At 39.0% G+C, this 12,869-nt stretch overlaps 1 protein-coding gene across 5 annotated transcripts in view; it reads left to right on the top strand.

Annotated features, from left to right (window-relative positions):
* The window catches only part of LOC140370089 (serine/threonine-protein phosphatase 2A 56 kDa regulatory subunit gamma isoform), a 32,675-nt gene that overhangs the window by 2,494 nt on the left and 17,312 nt on the right, over positions 1–12,869 (top strand). The window contains exon 1 of one of the 5 annotated variants that reach the window (XM_072457039.1): positions 7,940–8,172. The exons of 3 other annotated variants lie outside the window; for them this stretch is intronic. In XM_072457039.1, the coding sequence (XP_072313140.1) occupies positions 8,079–8,172 (94 nt within the window). In that variant the 5' untranslated portion in view covers positions 7,940–8,078. Of the gene's footprint in view, positions 1–7,939; positions 8,173–12,869 lie in introns of those variants that run through there. One more of the 5 variants, XM_072457041.1, reaches the window with a different exon arrangement.

The following is a 12,869-nucleotide window of genomic DNA, read 5'->3' as shown; positions in this document are numbered from 1 at the left end:
ACAGTGTACTTTTCACATACTTCTCCGTATACGGCCCTTTTAGTCTATTAATCGATGCACTGTCATGTACTTTGTTGTTAATTTTGTATTATTAGTGGCAATGATATCAAATCAAAACAGATTCTCTAAAAATCACAAACCTGGACACAAATAGCTGTATATGTAATGCTCTAAAAGAATATCATTGCATTTCTAAACGATCGCTGTTCAGTAAATAAAAGGGGACGTCCTGGTCTGCAGCCTCGTCCCGACCTCTTCCCGGTGTTTACGAAATGCCAGTTGACCCCTGTAAGTGTGCATGTAGCGACTATGAGAACGAAGGGAATCATATAAAGAATTCATAGGCTCAGTGGATCCTCAGCTGCACCTTTTTAACCTTGAGGTCCGACTTCTTACATAATTGATAAAGAGACTGTCCATCAGCGGTATCTGGAATGCAAATGATGTGCAATCAGATGCATCTCCAGCCGACATGAGCGGAACAGAACACTTCCGGGGCCTAAACCTGGAGCGTTTTGCTTGGTATTTGAAAAAAAAGAGTTAAACTACCAGCTTGTTGTGGTTTTCTCAAATATATTGCACTTAGAATGTAATTAGAAACTCAGATTGAGCAACTTGGCCAATATTACAAACAGAAGCGTGACAACTATATGATCAGCCCTGTGTAATTCCTTGACCATTACCATTACAACTCTTTTTTGGTTAAAGGTGCCGTACCTGTCTAAACTTCTCCCTTGCTTTGTCCGAGTCTCCTAACTATTCACCACAGTGAGTTTGTAAGAGCGTTTCACAGCTTTCAGAGGTTAGACCACAGTTTTGCACTCACGCCACTAACAACAACCACCAGCCGGTTCCTGGTTTGTGGCTGATAAAAAAGCATTATTATTAGATATTGCACGGCGGTCTCTACTGGGACCTACTTTACTTTATAACATATATTTAATAAGAACAATATAGCATAATCATGATAAATTGCCCTTTAAATTTCCAGGATTTGTTTCATGTGGAGAGGTTTCTGTAATTATAGAGATAACCATGAATTTTTCCCAGGAATCACAGTGTCCCTCACGATTCGATGCGATACACGGCTCACGATACAATAGTATCACGATTTTGGGATACATCAATATATTGCTCATGACATTCTACGATATATTACTATTTTTTAAGAACCCAATACATTTTAACATTTTTGTTAAACCACAACCTGCACAAACTCAAAATGAAATACACTGATTTTAATCATCAAAACAGTCTAAATGTCAAATGGATATATCGATACAGCGATATCAATAATGTATCAGCAAATTTAGTGTCACAATATTTAGATATTTTAGCACACCGCTACCATGAATCAAGCCAAAGCTTCTGCTTTTTAGGTCAAATCAAAATCAAATCAATTTATTTTTGTAAGGCCCAAAATCACAACAACAGTTGCCTCTGAGGGCCACAGGGAGAAATGAATCAACAATGTCTGTGGTGGCGAGGGACGATGTCCCAGGGTCCTCTGTCCTTAGACTCTCCTTCTCGGCCAGGAAAAACTACAAAAAAAAAAAAACCTCTTTGGGAAAAAAAAAAAAAACGTAGAAACCTGGAGGAGTTCCAGTGAAGGAGAGATCCGACTCTCACAGACGGACAGACGGACACAAGGAGACTGGAGCTGGACCCACTCTTCAGGCAGAAGAGGGACCGTCTGAGTCGAGCTGGACCCACTCTTCAGGCAGAAGAGGGACCGTCTGAGTCGAGCTGGACCCACTCTTCAGGCAGATGAGGGACCGTCTGAGTCGAGCTGGACCCACTCTTCAGGCAGAAGAGGGACCGTCGGAGGCGAGCTGGACCCACTCTTCAGGCAGAAGAGGGACCGTCGGAGGCGAGCTGGACCCACTCTTCAGGCAGACGAGGGACCGTCAGAGGCGAGCTGGACCCACTCTTCAGGCAGATGAGGTGACTGACATCACATGACATGTCACAAAGGATATTTCTCACTGGTTTTCGGCTGTCACAGTATTCCAAACCCGTAAGGCTTAAATGTTTTAAAATGGTACGGTTTGCTAATACGTGCTTTATGAATTATTGTATTCATCTTTTGGAATATTTGACATGAAAATGCCCTACAACGTTAGAGGAATAAATAATCACTCTCCTCCATCACATTCATTTTAATACAATCAATAATGTGTTATTATTGAAATGCTTCTACATATTGGACTGTGAAGTTTAGACTGAACATTGACATCAATCTTTCATAGCTTCTTTGTTTACTCACTGCATCACAGACAGGATCTGGCATAAGTGCTTTCCTGTAAGCCACACCGTGTTCAGCTTTGTCTTCATATGCTCATGACAACAGCGCCGTGCACACGTCGTTAGCTTTACAAGTGCAGCGATCACCACTGTCATTAACATCATGTTCCACTCATATGGGGAATGTGACCCGGCTTTAAAGCGGTGCATAATCTTGTCATTCTAGGTCTGAAGTGGACGAAAGATATTCTTGGCCGACTAAAGACATGCCGAGCCAATCAATTAGTCGACTAAAGGGAATGTGAAACTGGAAAAAGTTCATAAAACTTTTCAGTATCTTTGATCTGACAATGTATCTGACAAACTGCATCAAACTACACTCACCAGACCAACACCTCACAGGGTTTGCACAAAAACAACTATTTAAACAGAAAATATTCAATGAAAGATGCAGGTAAGAATTAGGGGAGTGCCAAAATATTGATATATATATATATATTGTGATACTAAATTTGGTGATACAGTATCGATATCGTGGGCTGCTGCATCGATATATCACCATGAGCCATGTTTGTATAATTTCCCTAATTATTTTGTGACCACAGTGCAATTTTGTTGCTTGTTTAAAGAAAATAAATGTTTTACGCCAGGGGTGGGCAATTATTTTCCTACCAGGGCCATATTCGAATCCATGGAAGTAGCGGAGGGCCGATCATTGGTGTGAAAAAAAAAACTACAAAATAAAATATAACTTTTCTGTCAAATATAGGCTGTTTTAATCTATTAATTAATTCCTTTCACGTCATATTTTTAAGGATACAAGAGCAGACAGATGCCTAGAAAAGAAGAAGAAAAAACAATTGGATTAAAAAAAAATATTACTTGGCATGTTTGGCGGGCCGGATTATAAAGACAAACGGGCCGCCACATGTGGCCCGCGGGCCGTAGTTTGCCCACCCCTGTTTTACGCAAAATTTGAGTGTTTTGATAATTAAAATGGGTGTATTTTATTTTGGTTTGTGCAGTTTGTGGTTTAACAAAGAAAAACATGTTTAAAATGTATTGGGTTCTTCAAACAATAGTAATATATCGTAGAATGTCATGAGTTCTATATTGATTATTGCAAAATACTAACATTATCGCATCATGAGCCGTGTATTGCATGGAATGGTGAGGGACCCTGTGATTCCCTGGCCTAGTAACAGTTGCTTAATGAACATGGATGTAATATCAAACTAAATGCACAGTATATATACTTTATATTCTACTGTTGTGTTGAGCTGTTCTTTCTATTATCATGTGATGTCTTTACAGCTGTAGCCTGAAAATAGTCTTGAGTGTAATGATGCATGTGGGGGATTTACAATAATGCGGGTGTGTTAGTTTCAGTGAAGGTAACTCCACCCTGCAGCGTTAAACCTGAAGATCTGTAAATACCACAATAAAAAATATATTTGATTGAATCTACCTGACGTATTAAAAGTGTAATGTTGAGCTGCAATATCTGAAAAGCCAAATAAAAGACTTCAGCAGTTTGTAAGTATCTATCATGAATCATTGAAGTAACTTTTTTCGAATCTCTACAGCACAAATCTGTCCATTTAAAAACATAGATATATATTTCCCACAAGTGCAAAGAAAATGTTCACACCGTAAATATTGAGCCCCAAAATATCATATAAATAAATCTAAATTAAATAAATCGATAAGTAATTATTGTGACCGGCCTATGAACCAGAGCTGTTCAGTACTGAAGAAGCCACTTGGATGAGAGTGGAAACATTCACACTGAAAACTTAATTCAGTACAGAATACAACCTTCTTTACTATGTAATGCTGTTTTTTCTTTAAAAAAAAAAGGTTAGGCAAATGAAAACCACTCAGATACATGTGAATCAGAGCCTGGCTTATTTACTACTTAATAGGAGCTTATGACATACAATTCTTATTTTAAGGCCCACAACATTTTTTTCATCTACAGACATATTACATTCTTCACCAAAAATATACTTTTAGTGAAGCTCACATACAATTTGAGGATATAAAACTGTATTGAATCCATCATTTGCAATAGATAATAAAAAATTACTGCTTATTTTTTGTTTGTTTAGAAAATTCTTTAAATGATTTCCATGTAGATCTGATTCAGTTAATCAGTTATAATGTATTATTGGTTGACTCTATTTTTATTACACCAGTGGTTCTCAAACCTTTGGCCTTGTGAGTAGCACCAGATCTACACCTGGTCGATAAAATGACCATTCCAGGACTAAATCAGGTCTAAAATAGAACTAAAACATGATCTATTGTAGAAATAACCCAAAAGAAGATATAATATGGATTAAAATGACTCAAATGTAAGCAGACTGTTACTGTTAGTACTATTTTACTCCATGTGTTTCCTGCTGAGTTCCGGCTGCTGTTAGTTAGTAAGTCTTGTTCTGGGACATGCACTGGGGGAGGCTGTGTGTGTTTGTGCCGTGGATGACGCGAGTGACACAGGAAGTGCTCATTACCGGACTAATAATCTGTTCGTTTTGGCTCAGTGGGGCAGGACTACATATTTGATGACTGTGGTGAAACATTTAGTGAGGAGATTGTGTTACAGAAGCTGTTTGTATGTGTGTGACTCAGGCTGTGCTGCCATCTTCTGGATACACAGGGAGGTGAAGGTTTAAAGAATGGAAGAAAACACTTATTTGGCCCATGCTTTTGATTTGTTTGTGTTGTTTTGTTTGTATTGTGCTTTATTTTTTGGCTGTCCAGAAACTCAGTAACCTTGCCTGACCTTTTTTAGAGGAATTTGTAGATTTCGCTTGTCATACAAAGAAAAGAAACGTTTATCACAACTAGATTAATATACTAGTTTCACTCTGTCAGTTCTGGATGGACAGTTTGTGGGGGTTCGCTCCTGTTGTCATGGTGATGAATGCAGCACAGCTTTAAGGCAGACCCTGGTGGTTTGTGCCGACAGTCAGAGAAAAGGACTCTGAACTTCTATCTCCTGATGCTGAAAGTGTATTATGTATGCATCATAATACTTCATGTATTCATGAGTATCTAAATGTATGGACACATGAAACCGTTTCACAAAGACAGTGAGTTGTAATTCATGTTTTCTATAAATGTTTTATCTTGGACTTAATTAAAAAGCAGACATTGTTTGCCAACACACCTAATCCTTAGTCTCCAAGGCTGTAATGACATAATGACATGAGCTTATGTCAGTGTTGTCATTTCAAACACTTTCAAACTCACTTTTCATGCTATGGAAAAGGCTTTATAGGTGTTACCAGTTATGATACCACAATGACACTACTAAATTGTATATGATCTATATAACATTTCACAATATAGACGATACCTCGTGGTGTTATACTAGTAAAAAGATCAAGACCATAACTATTCAGCAAAGGTTGAACTAAATCATAAACAATAGTTTCTCTCCTTTTTCCCCCCTGTATGTGTATATGTATGTATGTGTGTGTGTGTGTGTGTGTGTGTGTGTATATATATATAATTTTTTTTTTTTTTTTTTTAGATTTCTTTATTTTTTTGTATCTAGTTTTGGTGATTAGTAGCTATATATTGATTGATTGATTTGTTTTGACAACCCGACATAGTAAAGTAAAATGCCTGTGTGAAAGTGACATTTTGTGACTATGTGAGGTGCTCATTTGAAGAGCGGTCTCCAACTGGCCGACCTTCAGAGCCTGTGGTCCGAACCCCGAAGTCTTTTTCAAACTTTGAATATTCTTCAAATCCAGGGCTTATAAATGAAGCCTCACAATGAGTATGTTGTTTCTGTACAAGATATGTAGTTGTAGTTTGTAGTTTCCATCACAAGATCCAGGCTGTCGCAGCCTCGTGTGTGAAAACAAGCAGCAAGAGCAAGTCTGTGTCTGTGTTCTGAGCATGAAAGAGCAGGACAAGAGTAGAAGAGAGATTTTAGCTAAATATTGTTTCATATTAACTGTCTCAGTTCTGTTTTGATAAATACTCCGTAATCACTTATACTTAAAAGACCCCGGGTGGGTGGAGGGTGGAGTTTGTTGTGGAGCCCTGAGCCATACTGTGGTGAGATGTTGTGTTCAGGAGAAAGGCTGCACCTCACGGGGTCAATGTGGCTCTATGTGTCCTATGATAAATCACATGCAGGAGGTGGGGCCCACGGGGCCCTGTGTATGTGTGAGAGAGGGGGGCAGGGGACTGGGGTTGTACTTAAGGATATGTGGCTGCTTCATGTCACTACAGGACTCACATTTTACAGTTACGGGATTATTGTGAGAAGAAGCATAGCAAATACAATTATTCGCAACAGTGACATCTTTTGTTTTCTCATTGTTATAAAATTGTCATGATTATTATTTTTAGTTCTTATTATTGGAACCTGAGTTATCATGGTTATTGTTTCACAGAATAATCTGACATCCCTACCATAAAACTTAACTTCAACTTGACCAAATTCCATTTTCTTTTGCAATGGGACCTTCCTGGACGACTGGACCTCTTCTAATCCCAACCATAGTCCAAGTGTTGTACTCCAGCTTGTTATTAGTTGGGTGTTTTAATTGGAGTCACTGGCAATGCGTCTGCACAGCTAATGTCCTGGCTTCTTGCTCTCATTTCCTGTTTACTGCTTTAAATAATGATAAATGTCACTAAAACCAACTAAACTTATTTGTGCATGTCAAATGTAACTAAAATTGTTAAAAGAAAAAAATACCAATAAACGAATCAATACTAAAACTATTATTAAAACTAGATGTTCATTTTGAAATGGTATCGATACTGGGAAAATAAATAATTTAGTTTGGCACATTGTAACTTTTCCTAAAAAGTTTGATGATGGTCTTAATGTTTATATAGACCATGTGTAACATTAGAGAAAATACTATGTGTTCAAAATTATATTCTATTGTCTAAAAAATAAGTGTTTCTGTGTCCAAATCAGTATGAAGTATTGAGCCTCAATATTTTTAGTGTCAAAATCTACTTTGAGTGTAAGAGTATTCCTGCAGGGCTGGACTAACAGGACTAGAGATGTACAATAATATGTACATACATATTATTGTTGTATTCAGATTGTCTAATGTTCAAGTTGCAGTGGACCTATTGGAAAGTTGTTTAGCTAAAGCATTACTGAATGCTGTTTACATTGAAAAGTTGTCTTTAGTAAAGAACTTAAAGTTAAAGTTAGATGATCTCGTCTACAAGCATCTCATTAATCCAGGCTTTGGCTTTGTATTTGTGAATTGATTATCAAATCAAAGGAACAATTATTTATGGTATAACTTCTTTGGAGCAAGTTCAGCTCAAATTCCTCTGGTTTGTCCTGGTTTGGGTCTGTCCTCACATGAATGTCTGGATTATCCTTATCCTCTGTACTTTTACTTGAGAAAAAAGAGTGAGTAGTGAAGCTCTTTGAACATCCTTAGTCCTCGTCTGCTCCTCATTGTTCCACAGCTCAGAGAAAAGCTGCTAATATCTCTCCACTTTGCTTTCCTGGAGCTGATCCCAGGTCTGCAGAAGAACCCTGCTCCTCAGCCCTGCCAAAGCTCACAGGGGAGGAGCCAAAGCTGAAAATTCCAAAGCAGATCCCACCCCTCACTCCCTTTTCAACCAATCACCATCCCGTCCTCCGCACAGCCTGCTCTCCCATTGCGCCAGTGTCACCCCCCTCTAGCCAATCAGCTCTCTCCCTGCCTGCTGACATCACAAACTAGCCTGTTCCCTCCAGCAGCAGAGAGCTTCATTTTCTGCCCTGCTTTTGTGCTAAAATGGAGGCTGGCCTCTCGCCCTGAGTGGATCGCCTTCCTGGTTTACAGATTTAGATGTTGACATGCAATAAGCTCGGAGACAGGATGGTCGTGGACGCACCCAATTCCAACGGGCCTTTTCAGCCGGTGGCGCTTATGCACTTCAGAGGTAAGTGCACACGAATGATCCTTCCTGTATTGTCCCGGGGAGCCGAGGAGGAGCAGGGCTGTGTGTGTGTGTGTGTGTGTGTGTGTGTGTGTGTGTGTGTGTGTGTGTGTGTGTGTGTGTGTGTGTGTGTGTGTGTGTGTGTGTGTGTGTGTGTGTGTGTGTGTGTGTGTGTGTGTGTGTGTGTGTGTGTGTGTGTGTGTGTGTGTGTGTGTGTGTGTGTGTGTGTGTGTGTGTGTGTGTGTGTGTGTGTGAGTGTGAGTGTGAGTGTGAGTGTGAGTGTGAGTGTGAGTGTGAGTGTGTGTGTGTGTGTGTGAGTGTGAGTGTGAGTGTGAGTGTGAGTGTGAGTGTGAGTGTGAGTGTGAGTGTGAGTGTGAGTGTGAGTGTGAGTGTGAGTGTGAGTGTGAGTGTGAGTGTGAGTGTGAGTGTGAGTGTGAGTGTGAGTGTGAGTGTGAGTGTGAGTGTGAGTGTGTGTGTGCACTCTCCTCCTCTGCTCCGTCTTTCCTCACAGCGTTTGGGGCTGGATGTGTCTACGAGATCGGCGTTGTGTTCAGGAGGGAGACTTGGGGAGGAGAGTGACAGTTCACAGTGAGGGCTATGTGTGCAGCTACATCAAAATCAGGTTTTACTAGCTAGCTGCTGTGCGCCCATCCCCCCGCCAAGCTTGTGATGTCAAAGGAAGTGAGGTCATTGCACAGGGAAGACTCGGCTTGGTGTCTTTTATTTATTTATTTATTTATTTATTTATTTCACGTTTTTGTTGCTGTTGTATTTGTTCACTTCTTTTTAGACGTGTTCTGTGCTGTAGGTTAAGGTCAGACGTTCAAATGGGAGAAATTGTGTTTGATATTTACAATACAAAACGGCACACATAATACTGGACAAAACCGAAAGGAAGAACAGGATTATAGAGAACGCACTGAATCCTCTTGCATTAAGAAATAACCCATTCATTAACACGATCTCCTGATAAATATATGCAACGTTTTTATTTTTCTTATTCCTCATTTGTGATTGTGTTGAGCATCGAGCACATTATAACCACGCTCAGGGATCTGATGAAAAGCATTCTCTTCTGTATTCTGACAGAAGGTTGTGTCGTAGTGAGGGATTTTATTACAGTATTCTTCATCTGACTTTTATCTGAATTCACACAACGTAGACTCATCTCCTGAGGGAAACACACCTGAGCTTTCTGATGATTTAGTTTCTTGTGCATTTGGATAATCTGATCTTCCTGTAATATATTTGCTCTAGGACGACCCGGGGCATAGACCAGTCAACTATGAGAACTATTTTATTTTCATTTTGATAATATTAGCCGGTTTCTGGACTAGATGCTAAACCACTTTTTTAACAAAGATCGCAGCGTTATTAAATCAAAATGTAAAATTATACATAAACTATTTCTGATCTTCTTTATTCATAGATATTCTCAATCTAGAAGCCTTCAGTCACCATTTTTCAACCTTTTATTTGATCATGTAATATTCAAATATGTGTTTGTTGCAGGCTGACCTTAAGCTTTATGATGATATAGTTAGTTCCCTGTGCATCTGGATAATATGATAATCGTATATATTTCTCTCTCGAGCTGGCCATGGAATGGGAAAGGATTCAAGGATACAATACCTGATACACGACAATTCCTGTAGCAATAATCAATATATGACACATGATAACTATTGAAGAAATGTGACTAAGAAGACATTTGCACCCACGATTCAGAAAGGGTTCAATGTTCATGGATGGATGGGAAAATGCATCGACCTTGGCAATAAATGAATAACTGAGAATGTGTCACTTAAAAAAACACGTCAATAGATGGATATATTTTGTATTTTATTGTTGTTTTTTAAAATTATTTCAAAACATGGACTGATTTTCTTCAAATGAGCAGAAAATGGACAACGCCGCCAACATTTTATTTAGCAAAATTGAGTCTATCATATTCATATCACTGCATTGATTCAGCCGTCCGTGATGTCGATACTGTATTTTTCGAAATATTGAATCCTAAAATATCAATATTTTTGTCCCGTCCCTCTTGCGAATCCAGTACAACGAACTGGACCAAAAGATGTATCCGGAAAGATCAGGAGGTTTGGGGATGGTGTGTGCGGGTGTGCGTCTGTGCGTCTGTGTGTGCGGGTGTGCGTCTGTGTGTGCGGGTGTGCGTCTGTGTGTGCGGGTGTGTATGTGTGTGTGCGTCTGTGTGTGCGGGTGTGCGTCTGTGTGTGCGTCTGTGTGTGCGGGTGTGCGTCTGTGTGTGCGGGTGTGCGTCTGTGTGTGCGGGTGTGCGTCTGTGTGTGCGTCTGTGTGTGCGGGTGTGCGTCTGTGTGTGCGGGTGTGCGTCTGTGTGTGCGGGTGTGTATGGCCCCCGGCTCGTATCGATCCCAGTATCGAGCCACACAGCGCAGGCCCCGAATGACCACGCCAATAATCCACACTCACTTCGCTCTCTCTCTCTGTGACCGCCTTTTTTACGTCTGTGTGCTGCGTATTTTTGCTACATTTAATTCAAGTTTGTTTCAGTTGTGTTCACGATAACACATTTAAAGCACAATATACAAAAAAAAACCTTGATAAACTATAATATTGAAATGACTCGACACCGCGGACACTGAAGCAGGAGAATCATGGCAAACCCTTTTCTAAACCGACATATAATATGACATTATAAAATGACAGAATGTAACACTTGAGTTGTTTGTATCATTAATGAGTCATAGATGTGTTAATTATTCAGCGCTCTAAAATTCAAATGTTTATGTAAGACAAAAAATATAGTATTTGTTCGCTAAAAGTACAAATGATTAATATGGAGCCCCAAAAATCTTGTGCCATCATATATTGAATGATAAGTCAGCAATATAGTACAGTAAAGCATGTCACTGCCCTTGTACAAGTGTCTGGGTTGATACATTTTGAATGAGAGCAGCAACTTATTACACAATTTGTATGTTGTTTTCTCTCTCTCTCTTGAGGCTGAATGGTTTCCGTGTTATCGTTCAAGACTATAATTAATTTAGCCTTCCTAGAATTTGGAATTTAATTAGTACATGGCCTCAATTGAGGTAAAAAGGTTGAGGTCCATGTAACGTCTGATGTCAGAAGAGATCTGTAAAATAACTTGACTCATTCACCTCAGATAAGCGGAAAGTGAAAGTGTATGTTTTGAATGTTTTTATTATTCATTTGATTATTCCTATTTGTACCCCAAACTTACAGCTTAAAAATTAAGTGCTTGAAATGAATTCTGATTAGTGGCTATTGAATAGTCAGTGATGAATTCAGTCTGTTGTGATATTTGGGGGATTATTATCCGTCAGTTTATTGTTTTGTTTTATGACGGATGTATAAGATAAAAAAAATGGTGGTCAGACACAATACTTTCTCCTTCTTGAGTCATACATTTGACCGTGTAACTCTTACTTGAGTGACTGTTTGACCCATCTCACAGTGAAGCTACAAGTTAGATTTTAGTTTTGTGTTTTCCATCGTTCGAAAATATGAAATTTTGTCCTTTTTTTTTCCCCCGCATCTCCTTTCAATTACGTTAAATTAATGAAACTGTGTGATAGCTTCCCCCAATAAATACTTTTTTACTACTTTATTACTAATACTTTGTACTTCTACTTGACTAATAGTATTCTAAGTAATCAATCTGTGTAATCCCTCATTCGTCCAGGAGCGTGTGCCTTCGTAGTAAAACAATGCAGTTGTCGTCATCTGGACACTGTTTAAAACCAAACTACAACAAAATCTTTGTCATGTTAATCTGAGTCTTCTAAGTGATGATTGCTGAAGGAGAGTTGAGACCAGAGCAGATGAATGTAGTCGGACGAGTTCCAACATAAACCTGAGCGTTTTGTCCATGAAAGAAAAGCAATGTCTTCTTTTCGTACAATTCAAAAACTTACTTGGCACAACAAGTTTCAGATGACTTGGATTCTACTTTTGAATTCAGAAGTCTGTGGGATATTTCAAATGTTTAAGTTCTATATTTTTGTTGACATCGAGTTATTCCTATATTTCTTTCATGGTGTGATGTTTTTACACAGTTTAGTTTCACTTTTGCTACAGAAGCGATCGCAAATTCAAATCGAAATATCTCAGAACGACCTTAAAGTTAAAGAATACCCATTAAAGAAGACATAATATCCTTTTATTTGGTATATAGTTCTAGTCTATGAAACAAACTGATTCATATTTCAAATTTTAGAACAGACAACAATAATTTCTGTAGCTTACATTTGCCCATTCCCGCTGCATTAAGGATGTCCACAGCGCAGGGGACTAAACAGCATCTGATCAGTTGCTTCTTTTTAGCACGATGCAAAGTAAACGAAGTATCTGCACTTGATTTAATTGTTCTCAAATGGTTGTATTGATAAGACTTGAGTTTATATCCGCCACTCTCCCTCACTCACAACATTCAAATCCCGCCTAAAAACATACCTCTTCACCCAAGCCTATGACCTCCCCTACCCCTAGCCTCCTCTACCCCATTGCCTACTCTTCTACCCCCTGTTACATCCCCATCTTTTTCTCTCTACTTCTTCTGTCTTGTTCATTTTATCTGTATATTAATGTGTATTGTACGTGTTGTCCCCCCTGTCTGTAAATACCCCCCCCCTTTTTTTTATTATGTTCAGCGTCTTTGGGTCACTGAAAAGCGCTATATAAATAAAAGTTAT

This window comes from Eucyclogobius newberryi, unplaced genomic scaffold (genome assembly GCF_026437365.1).
Source record: "Eucyclogobius newberryi isolate DKJ021-1_F unplaced genomic scaffold, fEucNew1.0.hap1 SCAF_21, whole genome shotgun sequence".
Classification (NCBI taxonomy): Eukaryota; Metazoa; Chordata; class Actinopteri; order Gobiiformes; family Gobiidae; genus Eucyclogobius; species Eucyclogobius newberryi.
Note: the sequence above shows the minus strand (reverse complement) of the source record. Positions and strands in the feature narration are given on the sequence as shown.